The 17296-nt window shown below is 44.3% G+C and overlaps 1 protein-coding gene across 3 annotated transcripts in view; it reads left to right on the forward strand.

Annotated features, from left to right (window-relative positions):
• Positions 1–17296, forward strand: part of LAMA3 (laminin subunit alpha 3) — a 258466-nt gene that overhangs the window by 105053 nt on the left and 136117 nt on the right. For 2 of the 3 annotated variants that reach the window (XM_070629807.1, XM_070629808.1), the window contains 6 exons: positions 10612–10749; positions 12787–12833; positions 13798–13897; positions 14621–14673; positions 14909–15014; positions 15762–15861. In XM_070629807.1, the coding sequence (XP_070485908.1) occupies positions 10612–10749; positions 12787–12833; positions 13798–13897; positions 14621–14673; positions 14909–15014; positions 15762–15861 (544 nt within the window). The remainder of the gene's footprint in view (positions 1–10611; positions 10750–12786; positions 12834–13797; positions 13898–14620; positions 14674–14908; positions 15015–15761; positions 15862–17296) is intronic. The other variant, XM_070629809.1, reaches the window with a different exon arrangement.

Consider the following 17296-nt stretch of genomic DNA (forward strand, 5'->3'; position numbering starts at 1 on the left):
ATAATGCAGAAGGTGACAGAAAACCCAGTGTATTGAAGCTGGGCATTTCCTCTCTAGGCACACATCAGCCTTATCTTTCTGTAAACTTGACCCCCATCTCTCCTGCTATCTTTTACAACAGTGATAAAACAATATGCATCAGAATTTTAGAGTTAAAGGGACTTGAAATTGTTTATTTTACAGTAACCGTTCTGAGACCCAGGAGAGTAAATGAAAGCTGGATGGTTGCAGGGTGATCCGCAGCACCCACGTGTCTTGACCCCCAGCCTGGGGTACTGCAGGAATTATATTCTCTTCCTTAACATCTGCAGTGCCTAGAGGTCCCAGTTTTCAAACTGCAGGTCACCCTCCATTAGTGGGTGGAGAAATCAATTTAGTGGGTATAGACCAGCAATAAAATTAAATAGAATGGGCTAGAAATGATTAGAATGGATCATAAGTAGTAATGGGAAGAAATATTTTGTAAAATTCCTGTTTACAATTATCTATGTTTTAATAAATATCTGTGTCCATTTCTGTATCATTATCAATCTGTGTGTGTGTTTATTGATTTATTTCTTAGTGTGGATGTGGCTAAAAAAAAAGCTGCTCTGTTAAATAATCCTGGAGGATTTTGTCTGTGATTCTGAGTAGTTTGTCTCTTTTCTTTTATTCTATGCCTTGGTCTTGTGGCTTCAGACTCTCACGTAGTTACAGCCTGAAGTCGTGGAGTATTTGGGTGAATTTGGTGTCTCTGTTTCACCTGGAAACTGTTGTTCAGTAAATTGCAGCAGTAATCTGATAAATCCGTTTTCACCTGAAGATATTCCTGTGCCAGTACACACTGGATAATTCCTTCCCAGACCCGTGCAAGGGGCAAGAAACCACTCTGTCCGATCTTTTACACACAGTCTATACAAGAGGAGCAAGGGCCACAGAGCACAAGGAACTCATTTGGGATGCATTCCCTGTTTTATCTTTACTCCATAATCTCATCTTTACTCTTCTGGTTAAACCCAGCAAGAAGGAAGGAGGGTATAAATGTCAATGTCCTGAGATTTGACCTTAAACTGGGTTCTGACTTAATGATTGCTGTCTTACCTAAGAGTGTGCTGAAAAGCACTGGACCTTACTGGAGTTTTCATCCAGGTGCAGGGGGACAGTCACCCACACTGAATAAAGTTGAAAGGGGCTGTGGGATTTAGTTTGCAGCCAGAGTTTGCTTGTTCAATACACTAGTTGTATAACACTCAGTTGCATCTCCATGTGGCTTAATCTTCCATGGCTTCCCTAAAGGCACTCCATGATTCTGATCTGTTTCTAGGAACTGTGATCATTTTTACTGCTCTTCCTATTTAAACACGGATTTCTATAATAACCTCAAACTCTGGCCATTTTTTTCCAATTAAAAAAACATGCTGTTTTTAAATGTATGCTATAATTCTTTGAACTGCAGATGAATTATTCCATCATGATGGAATTTGGTTATCTGGCTTATGGTCTGGAGCAAAAGTGAGAAACAAGCAAGAAAAAAAGTGAGAAGCAAGAAACCCCTATCACTTCTGGACAGTAAAGCAGTGTACCCCCAAAGATGCACACGGAAATCCTTGCATTTCACTACAAGAAGAATCCCATAGGCCCTCTCTCACCTATTCCTAGTTTTTTTAAAAAAAGAATAATTGTAGTAAGTTTGGTTATTTGTTTTCTAAGCCAAACCCATGGCAAATTAGAAACATAAAATTAGAAGGAAGGAAAAATTGCTAAGGCAGTACACTAATAGTAAGGGAGGAAAGAGAGAAGCAGACATAAAATGTAAGAAATCGCAGTCTGAGGCCATTTAACAAAGGGCAAATAGTCCTACCCAGCTCAGGACGTACTGAGGGAATCCCCACTGGAATAAGTAAATGAGCACTGTCATGAGGGCTCTAGATCATAAGGAAGGGGTTAAAATACGTCTGAATACCTGTTTCAGGAGGAAAGAAGGAGAAAGGGAGAACACTATTCAGTAAGAGTATTTTTAAAATGAGAACATTTTGGTGATTAAAAAGTCAGTTACAGCTCTATGGTTTCATGTGACAGGAAACTTGACCTAAATTAGCTTAAGGCAAAAAGGATTTATTGGCTGTAATTGAACAGTTCAGGCATATTTGGTTTCAGGAACAGATTGATCCAGGGGTCAACCATCTTGGTAGGGTCTGTTTTTCTCCATCTTTCAACTCTGCTATCTTGTATATTGGTTTCATTCTTGGGCCTCAGGTGGTGGTAAGATGATAGCCAACATTCTCAGACATATAGTGGTAATGACTAAAATGTGTCCCACTCAAATTCATACGTTGAAGTAATTAGCATTTGGAATAGGGAGTAATTAAGGTTAAATGACGTCAAAGGATGTAGTAGTGATCCAATAGGATTAATGTCCTTACAAGAAGAGACACCAGAGAGCTTTCTTGCGCTCTCTCTCTCTCTGCCATGTGAGGACACAGAGAGACAGCAGCTGTCTGCAAGCCAGGAAGAATGTCCTCCCCAGGAATTGAATCAGCCAGCATCTTGATCCTGGACTTCCCAACCTCTAGAACAGTGAAAAAATAAATGTCTGTGCTCAAGCCACCCAGTCTGTGGTATTTCATTATGGCAGCCCAAGCAGACACAGACATTCATCCTTCCAGGTTCAAGTCCAGGGAAAGAGTATGCCTTCCTCCAGGGCAAGTCTGGTTCCGACTGGTTCACGTGCCCATTCCTGAACCAACCCCCATGGCCATGGAACTTAGTGCTCTCACTGGCCGAGCCTGAGTCTCCTCACGTCCACAGAAGTGGGAGCGGAGTTGGATGGAGTGAGAGGAGGAGAAGTGCCCCACAGCAAAATCAGGGTGCTGTAACCAAATGGGGGTAGCAAAAGTCTGCATCAGTAAAATCCTCAGCTCTCTGAGAAAACTTAGTTCCCCAGAGTGACCAGTCCAGTGAGTGATTAGGAAAACCTCTGAGGTTTAACTGTAGCATTTATCTTCTTAAGAAGATGACACCTGATGTGAAAAGCTGTTTAATCAGCTACCGTATATGAAGATAATGCAATATCCCTTGTGTTAAAGGATTGGAGTTGGGATTTAAAAAAATAAGAATTTATCTTCTCATTTATATTTTCAGTAAAGTTGGTTTGGACCTCTGCTTCCAAAGGTCTACAAAAGCTGCCTGACCTCAGTGGCCAGAAGGCAGAACAGGAAGCTTAGGAGAGAAGATGTATTGACAGCCGCCACAGACAGGGGCTAGAGGAAGACGAGCAGGCGCTCTGCTGGCTCCTTGGTGACTGTGTGTGGTCAGCCTCTGCTGGCTTCTGTCTGCGGTTCAGTCGTGGCTCACACAGTGAGGCGGGGGCTGGGGGGGGGGGTGTCGGCGCATCGTGGGCTCTGATTCCACTCCCTCTTTTGCTTTCCACCTGTTCCTCAGCTCCTCCCAAAAGGGGAGGAGGGAGAGGGCAAGCATTGTTCAGGCTTTAGAATTCAAGCAGGCGGGCACCTCAAGTCCTGTCTCTCGGTGGACCTCACCAAAGCCTCAGAGAGGCAGCCACCACTGCTGAAAAGCTGCTTTCCGAGTTCTGCAGGAAGCACACCGTCCGCCTTATTCCTGGGGTGGTGGCGAGTTCCTTGCTCCAGAAGTAAACCGTCAGGTTCTGGGAGAATTGGGAATGTTCCAACATTCTGTCTGTGATGGTCTCCCTTCTCTTGCTCTCACCTTTTTCTAACAACTTTTGCAATCTTTTTAAATTTTTCCCTTGGCGACAGCTCTGAGGCTAGTGGCTAAAGCTCAGACTCAGTGAAATCTGTACTTGGTCTAGCATCAAGGTCCCACCCAGTATTTTAATTTGTGATCTTTTTTAGATGAAGTTGATTGCATGGCCCATTGAATTTTAGAATCAAATCAGAGTGGCCCCAAATGCTACATCAGATGGTCCGGTATATTCTAGCCAAAAAAAAAGTTCTTACGGCTATGCTCTGTGTTCCTTTAAAGATTTTGAAAATCTTGAAAAGGAATTTTAAAACCCTTCTAAGTTGTTCTTGCCAACTGCAGTCCTGAATTTATGTCTTGCATAAACTTAATTGACCCCAGACTTCTCTAAGTACAATGCGGTGTCTTCTCATTTTAATTTCGACTCACTCAAGCGCCCTGTCGTTTTCTTCCTTATAGATGTAAGTCAAATCGTAGATATGAGGCCACTTTGGGGAATTTTCTGTATGTATTTGTAATTTATGTTGATGTCTGGTTCAGTTCTTTATCTTCAACCACAGAATACACTGCGACTCTCCAGTGAAATTGGTCTTTTGGGGGGTTTTCTCTTCCTTTCTCCTCCTCCCCCGAGCCTCACTTTCTTTTCCTCCTCCTCTACCCCTCATTCCTGCCTTCATGTCCCTCTTCATTTCTCTCTTCCTTGTCTGTCCATCTCTCTTCCTCCTCTCCCCTTCCTCCCCCTCCTTTTCTGGTGCAATTTGCTAGGCAGCAACTGTCAGCACTTAGAACGGTGGCTAGGAGGGTGGGAATGTAGAAACAAGTGGTCCTCCTGTGACTAGGAACTGAAGACCTGCAAAGTGCAGCTGCCCCAAACCTCAACCACATTGACCTGACCCGGGGCCCAGAACCACCCCTATTGGTGTTTGCTGGAGTCTGGGTTGTGGTGACAGGTCTTTCCTTAGAAAACTCTTACAAATGTGTTTCTAGTGCAGGATTAACCTCCTTCTACCTGTCACCATGTTCTCGTGAATCAGACAAACTAACCAAACTAACTTACTGCACCAGCCGATGGTGAATGGGGCTGCAGGGGAGGGTTTCTAGCCTCAGATGCTCCCTGGAGAGCCCTTTCAACCTTTCCAAGGGGAAAACAAAACACACAGGGCTGGGCAGGGGGCCACCTGAAGCCAAGTTCTCTGCGATTTTGCCTCAAACTGGCACTTCACTTTGTAATTCAGTTTTTGTCTAAAACATTGAGGTGGTTGGTTGGGAGAAGGCTCAAGATTTTCTGTAGATTTAATTTTCCCTAAGCCTAGTTAACCAGAGGTGGATGGTGGTAAGTATTGTGGAACTAACTGTTGGCTTTGTGGCTTTGACTGAAGAAGGTAGCAGCCTGCTTTTCCAACAGAAGGAAAAGCTCCAAAATGGTCGACAATAAGAGCACCCCTGAGACAATAAGGGTCTCTGTTTACCTTGTAATTTATGTGTCCTCTGTAGAGTGTTGCCTCACTCTCCAAGCTTATTTACTGATGGAGAAGAGGCTGGCATTACTCATCGCAACACCCATCTCATAGCAGTGTTGCAAGATTCAGTGAGAGAACGCATGTCAAGAACCTACATGGGCTGGACCCATAGCAGGATTTCTATAGTTCTTATTTTTTCATATAATAAATATCTGTTTGGCATGTACTAGGGGCGAGGATGGTGCTTGATGCTGGAAGACATTGGGGAGCACAGCAGACAAGCTCCCTTTCCCCTTGGATGTTGATTACCCTTATTTTTTATACTCTTTGGGAGTAAAAACGTGTTAAACAGAAACACTGAGGAGTCGACGAGAAAAAGTAAAATATTCCAGAAAACCAAGGAAGCTGGACCAACACAAAGAGCAGAACTGAAATGTTTGTAAAACCTTATAGTGTTTCCAAGAGTGAGAGAAGGGCCGCCAGTGTTGGGGTTGGGGTTTGGGGTTTGGCAACTTTCACTGAGAGCTGGATTGAAATGGGAAGTGTGGTGCCAGATTGAGTAATACACAATTTTCAAACAATGTACATGCATGTAAGGCTGGGTCTCTGTTTTCACCTCCAGAGTGTAACTGTGTCTCCTGAGGCTCCCTGGACACCCTCTGTGGTCCTGGAGGCCAGTGTCAACGTTACCCACATTATGCTGGCTGGAGCTGCCATCATTGTGCTCCAGGCTCCTACAGCTACCCCAATGGTCTATGTGGGTGTTTGTTTCTCTGCATTCACTTTCCTTTAAGACAGGAAAGAGCCTCTGTTTGTTAGGGTACTCCAGAGAAATGAAACCAATAAGGTGTGTGTGTACGTATATATTAGAGAGATTTATTTTAAGGAAGCAACTCACACAGTTGTGGGAGCTGGAAAGTCCAAAATCTGAAGGGCAGGCCAGCAGGCTGGAGACCCAGGGAAGAGCTGATGTTGCAGTTTGAGTCCAAAGGCAGTCTGGAGACAGAATTCCTTCTTCCTTGAGGACATCAGTCTTTTCTCTTAAGGCCATCAGCTGATTGGATGAAGGCCATCCACACTGTGGAGAATAATCTGCTTTACTCAACGTCAACTGATTTAAATGCAAATCACAACTAATAAAAACACCTTCACAGTAACATCTCCACTGGTGTTGACCACTTATCTCAGCCCTGTAGCCTAGCCAAGTTGACACATAAAAATTAACCATCACAGGCCAATGTCAGCAACATGGAAGAGAGGGCTGTTCCTTTTGTCTCTCCTGCTCCAAACTACAACTAAATGGGCATTCATTGATCAGTGCAGGATACCCACAAAGCACATCAGGACACCTGAGAGACCTGCGCAACTATACATCTGAGGGGGGATGGACTATCCCCAGAGAGGTAGTGGAGATATGTGAGCACTCTCCAGCCCCCCAGAAGCCCTGTACATGCATGCAACTGCTCTTCTGGCTGGAGTACACATAGCACTGCTGTGGCCCCAAGGGTGGGAGCATGCCTTAGTATGACTGCGGGAACAGGTGATGACAGCCCTGAGCCCTCACATGATTGCTTTCTCATCTAGTGGGAGAGCCCACAGTGCTGACATGGTCCCCAGGGAGCAACTCAGGCTCAGACCCAGGGGGAGACCCTGGCCAGCAAGCACAGTGGCTGATGCGACCTAACAGGAGACAGTGGCAGATCTGCGTGCCCAGGCAAATGAGCTCCTGGCTACCACAAAGGCCCATAGTACCACTGTGGCCTGGAATGAGGGAGCCCATCTCAGCAGGACTGTGGGAGCAGTTGGCATCAGCCCTGAGCCCCCATGTGATCACTTTCCCATTCAGTGGGGGAACCCACAGGGCTGCTGCATTCCCAAGAAGTGGCCAAGGCTCAGACAGGCACAGCTGAGAGGGACCACTGTGGGCTCAGAATACACAGCTCCTGCCCCTAACCCTCAGTGGTGACAGGTGGACTCTGTGACCAGATACCATCACTATGCAAAGGCACAAATCCACCCCATCAAATAGCATGAATAAGTATATTAATACTCCAGACCAGGAGAAAAAAGACAGTGTTACCTCCCTCTACCCAGAAATCTATCCTGAAGGCACAGGAATCTGCAATCTAAATGACAGAGAATTCAAAATACCTCTCATAAAAAAACTCAAAGCATTACAAGAGAACTCAGAAAGACAATTCAATGAAGTCAGGAACAAAATTAATGAACAGAGGGAATTCTTCACAAAAGAGATAGAAACTATAAAGAAAAAACAATCAGAAATGTTGGAGGTTAAAAACTCAATGAATGAGATTAAAAAAAGTTTGGAGTCCTTAAATAACAAAGCCGATATTATGGAGGATAGAATTAGCAATTGTCCATTCAGGCAAGGGAAACAAAAGTAAAAAAAAAAAAGGGACTTCATCAGACTTAAGAGCTTCTGCAAGGCAAAGGAAACCATGAACAAAACAAAAAGACAACTCACCAACGGGAAGAGAATATTTGCAAATCACGTATCCAACAAGAGGTTAATCTCCAAAATATATAAAGAACTTATACAACTCAACAACAAAAAAACAAACAAACTGATCTAAAAATGGGCAGAAGATATGAACAGACATTTTTCCAAAGAAGATATATGGATGGCCAACAGACACATGAAAAGATCTTCCACATCACTAATTATTAGGGAAATGCAAATCAAAACTATCATGATATATCACCTAACACCCATCGGAATGGCTATAATTAACAAGACAAGAAATAAGTGTTGGAGAGGATGTGGAGCAAAGGGAACCCTCATACACTGCTAATGGTGCAGCCACTATGAAAAACAGTATAGAGATTTCTAAAACTTTGAAAATAGAAATACCGTACGATCCAGCTATCCCACTACTGGGTATTTATTCAAAGAACATGAAATCAACAATACAAAGAGATTTGTGCACCCCTGTGTTCATCACAGCATTATTCACAATAGCCAAGATGTGGAAGCAACTTGAGTGCCCATCCACAGACAAATGGATAAAGAAAATGTGATATATATATGCAATGGAATCCTACTCAGCCATAAAAAAGACAAAATCAGCCATTTGCGACAACATGGATGAGCCTTGAGGATATTTTGGTAAGTGAAATAAGCCAGACAGAGAAAGACATCACCATGTGATTTCACTCATATGTGGAAGATAAGCAAACACATAGATAAGGAGAACAGATTAGTGGTTACCAGAGGGGAAGGGGGTGGAGGGGTGGGCAAAAGAGGTAAAGGGGTACATATGTATGGTGATGGATAAAAACCAGACTATTGGTGGTGAACACGCTGCAGTCTGTACAGAAACTGATAAATAATAATACACGCCTGAAATTTACACAATGTTACAAGCCAATATGACCTCAATAAAATAATTTTTTAAAAAAAGGAGGGTTGGGGGCCGGCCCAGTAGTTCAGCGGTTAAGTGCACACATTCCCCTTCGGTGGCCTGGGGCTCGCCGGTTCGGATCCCAGGTGCAGACATGGCACCGCTGGGTACGCCATGCTGTGGCAGGCGTCCCACATATAAAGTAGAGGAAGATGGGCACGGATGTGAGCTCAGGGCCAGTCTTCCTCAGCAAAAAGAGAAGGATTGGCAGCAGACGTTAGCTCAGGGCTAATCTTCCTCAAAAGAAAGGTGAGTGGAATGGTGAGAAATTCTCAGGGTCTGCCACTACCTAACTGTGCCTCTCTGCACAAGTTACATGGCCCATTGAAATCCCAGGTAATCTGTAAATGAGACTAGCTAAATTCCCTCTGTCAGTGAGAATTTTATGATTCCCGTGACAACCTGGGCAAACGCCACCTTTATTGTTATCATGAAAAAGCACTGTCAGAGTAACTCACCACACATAGGTCCGGACCGAGTCCTGTTAAAGAGAATGAAAATGGCATGGTCTCGTCCCAGTGGGAGCTCCACACCCCAAGGCTTAGTGGCACGGTGCTTTACAGATCCTAAGGACACCTGCAAATAAATCACCAGAATGGGCACTTTACCTCATGAATCTTTTCTTTCCCTAGGCCTCAACAAGCATGGAATTTTTGAAACCTTGCAAACAAGGTTGTATTTTTTTTACTATAGTGAATGTAAGTTTGGAAGTCAGGAATACTAATCCACTGATTCCCACTAACGCAGCGTGGGATGGTGCCAGAGCACCTCCCGAGCATCGGGGGCCTTGGGTGACCCCAGTAATAATGTTAATAAGAGGGAACACTTACTGAGCACGTGCTCTATGCCAGGCCCCGTGCACAGTGCTTTCTGTGTATTGTGGCTGGTGATTCCCTAGTGATCTCATGAGGTAGGTGTGGTTATCAGCTCCAGTTTACAGAAGAGGAAACTGAGGCTTAGAGAGGCTAAGCAGCTTGCCCAGGATCTCACAGTTATTAAGTGGTGGAGCTGGTACTTGAATCCAGATGTGTCTGCCCCAGAGACTGAAGCCCTTTGCTACAGACTAATTCAGTGACCTTGGGAATGTCACCTAACTTCTGAACTTCACAATGTAACAGTGGAATTCAATGACATAATCTCTCCAGTTCCTTCCAGTTCTTAAGGTGTGAAACTTTCCAGCTCAGGAAATCAGTGGGCCCTTTCCACTGCTCACCTCTCCCCAGAAGCAGGTTCTTTCAGGGCAAACGGGAGCGATGCTGCTTAACTGCAGCCCTGTAGGAGGTTAGCCACACAGAGACTGGTAGGAACCGGAGCCAGTGGGAAGGGAGCAGAGAGGGCGATGGCCAGAATCTGTTCTCCCCATCTGTGCATGTTTAATTCACCTACGTGAGGTGGGAGAAAGAAACCAGGGACACTTTTCCCATCCATTCCAAACCCTGCCTGCATAACTTTTTCCATGATTATTCAGCTACACCAGACCTTGAGAAGCCAGGTATGAAGAGAAGTAACAGGGAAAAAAAGGGGGACAATTGTAACCCAATCTGGACTGGAATGGTTTGCACCTGACCCGCAGTGGGATGTGGAATTAAAATGGCCCCTCCAAACCCACATCCTCCATCTTCTGTTCCCTCTGTCCTCCTCCAGTGAATACCAACTACTGTATGCAAGAAGCGTCCCCAAAGCCCTCGATCGCGACCAGCCAATCTTGCTGAACGTGAAATTAACAACAGCAATGAAAGATGAGCATTTACTGAGCGCTCACTATGAGACAGGCAGTGTCCCCAGCTCTTTCAAGTATTATCTTATTTAATCCTGGCAACAATCTGGTCAAGTAGATGCTAGTGTTATTCCTATTAAGGAAGGGGAAACTGAGACTTAGGGTTTGTGTCAGGTTCCAGGTCTAATAAGAGGCGGAGCTAGAACTTGCATTTGGATCTTTCTGGCCCCAACCCTGTGCTCGTATCCAGGAAGCCGTTCTGCCTCCTCCCATACGCCGCCGCCCTGGGTCTGACTGAGGTCTTTCCATCCAGCCTGCCAGTGTTCAGCCCTTGGCTCCTACCAGACGCCCTGCAACCCAGAGACTGGACAGTGCGAATGCCGGCCGGGGATTACAGGACAGCGGTGTGACAGGTGTCTCTCAGGAGCCTATGATTTCCCCCACTGCCAAGGTAGGAAAGACATCAGAATGCCTGCGGGCGGGGGGAGGGGGGTGTTCCTCTCCGAAGTGTGTGCAGCCAGCCTCCAGAGAAGCCAAAAACCTCCGTAGACCCCAGACAGGTCACCCTTACAAGTTTGACCTTAATCTGCCTGATTCCTCCCCAATTTGAGTCCATTCAAAACACATATGTCAGATATGCATCCTCAAAGGAATCCAGAAGTGATTCCTAAAAAAAAAAAAAATCAAATTCCCATGTGTCATAAATTTGTGTCTGTTGATTCACATGCAAATTTTCTGTGTATAGCAGAGTGGCAGAGGGGGACCCTTTTAGCTACACTCAGTGCTCCTTGTCCCCCTTCCCAAGACACCTTGGCTTCTTTCTGTTTCTGGGCCTGTGACACAGTTGTGGGCTGCACTGTAATCCCCCTCGGGGTGTTCTAACGGGTCCTCTTGCTGACGGGCAGAGCAGGACGTTTGCTGGGTTTCTGCCCCTCTCTCCTGGCCTGCCACGGGCCTCCTATGGGATTGTGTCATCACACATCGGCACAGCTGTGAGGGGAAGCAGAGTGGGCTGAACTAGTCTATTGGGTTTGAAAGGAGTGAGCCAAGGAGGAAGCACTGTCATGGGCCGTTGTCAGTACTCATCTCCCATTGATCCCAGAGATTGAGAATCTGCTGCACTCTGAGGCGGAGGACCCAGACATAAAATGCCTGTGGGATCTCCCTGCACTCTCTGGTGCGCGCTGCCTCCAGTGGCTAGTAGCTCCTGCCTGTTGCTTTCCAAGGACCCTTTCTCTGTTGAGAAGAGGTGTTTGTGAAAGGCTGAACCAGACTTCCCATCAGGAGACTGTGGTTTTCTCAGACCCCTTCCTGCTCCTGATACCACTTCAAACTTCTCATTCAGAGCCATCTGAAGACAGGGTCACAGCTCCAACTTGATCCCCCAGAACCTTTCTCACCAGGATCCTCAAGACAACAGGTTTTCTTGCTGGTGGATATTACAGCCAGCAGTCTGAGAGGACAGCCTGCCTTTGCATGTGAGGCTGGCCCCAGCTGGGTCTGCTGGCCTCCAGGGGGCCAGGAGTGGAAGGAAGTGCTGTGGGAAGGGCTGAGGCTGCCTGGCCGAGGGCCGGGCAGCCAGAATGATTTCTCCAGAGCTAGATGGCAACATTGGTGAACTTGGGGAGGAGCCAACAGCTGGGTATGGCCAGGTTGGAAAACAACAAAGAGCAGGAAAGTTGGAAGCATGCAAGGGAACATCAACAAGGAAAGAGAAAGAGAGAGAGAATGAGGATCATCTAGGGGGTAGCTGAAGCAAAGAAAGAAAAAGAGGAGACGATAAAGGCAAAAAGTCCAAGGAACAACTTGTAAGAAAACAAGATCATATTATGGGTTTATTTAAATTACTGGAAAAACCAGGCTCAGAGAAGGATTACTCACACTCTCTCCATTTCTAATGCTGTTTAATAGTAATATGAGACATCGCAAGGCCCCAGTTTATTGAAGAGAGCTTATATTGGGTTTGTAAAACTATATTGACTAAGGCAGGCAGGAAAGCAAACTAATTAATTTTAGAAATAAGTTTAGTACAGGTGGGAACAAGGGGGTCGTGATAATTAAAGAATTAAGTCTTGGTTAACTAAAAAATATACTTAAAAATTCTTTAGCATCTTTTTAATTAACAATTAAAAAGTCACTTGGTACAATACTGCCCTCTTCTGGACAATACTAAAGATGCTCAAAATTCTAGACTCTCCTTTCCACCGTCTCCCCAGTTAGCTAGAAATGAACTTTTAGTAGGAAGCAGGGAACTGAGTTGTTCAGTGGCAAAGGGGGTGATTTGGGGATTAACGCCATAAAGGTCATTCATCGCCTTTTTCTGAATTACATGCAAAATCTTTGCCACCCGTCTATCAAAAAATGTAAATGTAGATGAACTATTTTTAAAAACCACTAAAACTTTTATAACTCAAAACATCAAAACAAACCAAGAGACAAACAAACATTAAAACCCCAGGCATTTAAAACATTTCTAAATCATATACAGGCTCCAGCAGTGCCTGTGACCCAGCCGGTACCCTCGACTCCAGTCGGGTAAGTAGAGGATTATAAGAGGGTTACAATTCTAACTGATCTATTCTGATACTTATTACAGACTAACACTTTGGGGCGCTTCCTGAAATTAAAAGTAAATTAAAATAATACTTGCAGCTAAATTGCTTAAAAGGTCGTTCTTCTTTTTCAGAGTGCATATGTGATACTGTGATTTTTTCAAAAACAGAAGAATAAGGTTTACTTAAATTTTTATTTCTGGAGTCCTAGAGTTTAACTCTTACTACTGTAGCTTACTCTGAGGGCTGTGCCACCTCGGAGCCCTGCATGTAAGCCTGACATACCTAATTAAAATTAAGTAAATCCAAGGCTAAGTCCACATTAAAGAAAGCTGCCTATGCACAAAATAATTACAATTTATTTATTAGTCCAAGCATAATACTCTGACATTCTGATTTGTTTTCTAAGCACTTTAGAAATTATCTGTCTTCTTAGTTTGGGAGCCTGGAGATGCTGGACCTCCAGGCACCGACGGGACAGTGGCAGAGAGGTTCTGTATCCTTACTATGAGTCTTGATGATGTTTAAGCAAGGCAACGACGCCTGCATATTACAAAAGTTCTTTCAGATCGACAGAATCCTCTACTGATTCTCAACATGTTAAATACACAGATATTTTTCCATTTAAATTTATAGCCCATGTTGTAACAGAATCAACAGATAATGACAATGTTACACATGAGTGATCTTTCAATTTTTCTTTTTCTGTATTTTCCAATTTTGTTTTAACCACAAATAAGGATTATGTGTCTAACAAAGAAATGAATAATAAAACAAAAGCAGTTAGCAGACTATTGAAATCAGCCTGGTTCTTTTATTCCCCCTGGATACACAATTTACTTTTAATAGCCAAAATATATTTCTGTCACAAGCTTTGTTCAGAACACATGTTTGAAAACATATCTTAATTCTGAGATGTCAAGTATTAGTTTGACTTTCTTTCGAAGGGATATTGCCAATGCAAGCCTCATGTTGAAGGTCCTACTTGTAGCATCTGCAAACCATTATATTGGAATTTAGCCACAGAAAACCCCAATGGATGTTCAGGTAAGGCTTTTTACATACAAAAATTTACCGTATTGTAACTTCCTCTTAATTTCCTCTACCTCAGTGACTAAACCCACAAAAGGGCTTTTTATTTAATCAGTTCAATTTGTCTGAAATTTTGTGTAGATGTTTTGATGTTTCCACCCACCCCCCCCCATCCCCACTTTTGGCAGAACTTCTGTCATTTTCACAATCTCAGCAAAGGATTTATATCCTGTTTCCATATGTATTTTGTTGCTTCCGAAGACAGCTACTTGAAAAATGCCTTATATTGCCTTATTTTTATAATCCACTCTTTCTGATTTAATTTTATTTTCATTTTATGCTTGTGTCGAAGCCAGGATAGCAAATGAAAAACACAGAGCTAAAGGCAGCTAAGTGGAGTGAATAGGAATACCCTTACACAGAATATAGTTTCGTGTAAGCATATCAGTAATGACCTTGACTTTAGATTCATTTTTAAACGATTCCCATGATGTTGCTGCTTTTGTCTCAAGTGGTCATGAATTAGCCGTTTCTCTGTGTAGGTGGATGGTAGTGATCTGGTTGTTCTGCTGACCCCAGAAAGCAGTCCAATTTTAGGCCTCAACAGTGCAAACGAATTCTGCTGAAGTGTGCTAGGAAGTGACTTCTTATGTAGTGTTGCTGGTGTGTCATGTTCCCAGAGCCGGGGAACTGTCCTTTGTGTGAACTTGGTCCAAGGATGCTCTCTTCTCTTGACAGAATGCCAGTGCCATGCAGGGGGAACAGTGAGCGGAATTGGAGAGTGTGGGCAGGTAACGTGGGCTGATGGTTTATAGGACAACAGTAGAATGTTATAGAATGAATGGTGGAGTTTCTGTGGGAGGATGTTAGGACCTCTGTAATTGTGCAGGGCATGGGAATCTTTTTAGACATTTTCAGACCCTTGTTGTGCTGCTTCATGTTATACAATGAGCCAGTTTTAAATCTTGCAGATTAGTGAATTCTGTAATCTTACCAGATTTTGTCATCCGGCTCATTGTTCTGCAGCGAGATGGTGACTGTCACTGCAAGTCCCATGTCAGTGGTGATTCCTGCGACACATGTGAAGATGGATATTTTGCTTTGGAAAAGAGCAGTTACTTTGGATGTCAAGGTGAATACTTACGGTGGATCCTGGGTAAAGCGAAAGTATTGATGGACAAAGACTGCCAGGATAACCTTTCTCCTGAGTTCCTTGTCTTCATGCAGACTTTCTGATGCAATGCAATTTTTCTAATGGAAAAATTTTGTCCAGGGAATTTGGCCAAATAATCAGTTGTAACTAGTTTGGGCTAGTTTTGCAAATGGGGCTGCTTCTACTTCTCTTTTACCAGCACACTGTTGGTTTAATTATTAAAAAATGTAATTGGAATGGTGGGGGAGTCATCTGTTAATTTTGTAAATAACATCAAGACTTAGTAATTTTAAAGATATATCTTCTATTATCAAAAAAGCTCACACCAGATTTCTAGAGATAATATTGTATTAAATAATACAATTACAGGAGCAATTGCCCCGCAATGCTACCCTTGTGTCTCTCACACAGCCTCCTGTTAGCACACATTGTTTATAATAGCATTGTGTTGCTAAATCATGTTTAGCTCCTGGGCTGCTGGCCCCTTACATTGGACAACAGTGTCAAGCTGGCCTACAAGTACACCTCCAACTTACAAGTGGACTTTTGGAGGGACATGCCATCTCAGTTTGGGAGGTTCCTACACATTTCAAACGCTTGCTGGGTATAAGACGTGGGAGGGAGAAGAGGCGTGGGCTTCCTGATTTCCATTTCTCGTAGCGGGAGGGAAAGCATCCAGCATGGAGATGCTTTGATGGGTGACCGCTGCTGTTTCCTGACTTGCAGGGTGTCAGTGTGACATTGGTGGAGCCATCAGCCCCATATGCAGTGGGCCCGGCGGAGTCTGCCAGTGCCGAGCGCACATCGTGGGGAAGGCGTGCCAGCGGTGAGTCTTCAGGAGGTTTCTTCCCATATCGATGGGAAGACTCGCTCAGAGAGTCCTGTCTATGCTGACGGCTCTGATGAAGAGAGAAGCAGACCTAAGAAGAGAGGGCAGATGAAGCTGTCCTGTCATTTGAAATCTGGACACTTGTGGGTCCAATTACAGCAGGAAGTAAGGTTGCCCCGAAAACTGTTCCACTTTGTAGGTCACAGAGCAGCCTCACTGGAAAGTTGAGGGACAGGGACAAAAAGCGAGGTGGGAGAGCCTAGAGCTGGATCTGAGATGGGTTCCATGGCCTCCATGTAGAAGTCACAGCATGAGGAGCCCAGGAGATGGGCAGGCTCCCGGGCTGAGGAGTTCCAGTTCCCGTGTCACCCTTAGGACTCATGACTGAAAGTGTGGAGAGGCCCGACTGTCACACTGGGGGAAGGGGAGGGAAGAAAACTTTAGAAGTGGGAAGAAGTTCCTCATCTCATGCAGAAGCAAATTAAAATGAGCAAGGGAATGAAGCAAAGACAGATCCCAGAGGGGCTATCACCAGTCTGGCAGAAGACTGTCTCTTTGTCCTGTTATATTTATCAATTTATATAGGTTTTTTTTTTGAAGAAGAAGAAGATTAGCCGTGAGCTAACTACTACCAATCCTCCTCTTTTTGCTGAGGAAGACTGGCCCTGAGCTAACATCCATGCCCGTCTTCCTCTGCTTTCTATGTGGGACGCCTACCACAGCATGGCTTTCGCTAAGCGGTGCCATGTCCTCACCCGGGATCCAAACTGGCGAACCCAGACTGCCGAAAAGCGGAACATGCAAACTTAACCATTGCGCCACCGGGTCAGCCCCTATAGTTTTTTGTAACTATGATCCATCCATAATTTTCCCTCAGGGGGGCAAGGAAAAACTAATTTTGAATATTCTAACTTTTAATCATACACTGGAAACTTTGTGAAATGCAACTTCTTCTAAATTTCAAGCATCTTCACCGCTTCTGCATTATCAACGGATTAACAAAGAAATCTCTTATGGTAGTTAAGCTAAATTGTCTGTATTTAGTCTGGCACTTCATTCCTTTCCCTCAGCATTTCCAACGTTTGAATTCTAGAAGTCAGAGCAACCCAGCTGTGCTTTCGTGAGTCGTTTCTAAATGGCACTCACTGCTGTGCTGCGTAATAAAACGTGTGTGAAGAAGGACGTGTCTGTAGATTTGTTTTCCGGCAGATGAGCCAGGCTCACAGTGGACCAGAGGAACTTTGCAAATAGGTTCAGAAACATTTTCCACCCTCCTGTTGATAAAGTGAGCTTTTCCCTCCTTAACCAGCATACGTTCTTTCTCCTTCCAGCTATGTAGGTCATGGGCTCATTTTTAGGTTGAAATAATGCAACTGAATAGAAATTATATCACCCACCCTGTGGCAAAAATCTTGACTGTTTACATTACACC

The sequence above is a fragment of the Equus przewalskii genome, chromosome 7, assembly GCF_037783145.1.
Source record: "Equus przewalskii isolate Varuska chromosome 7, EquPr2, whole genome shotgun sequence".
NCBI lineage: Eukaryota > Metazoa > Chordata > Mammalia > Perissodactyla > Equidae > Equus > Equus przewalskii.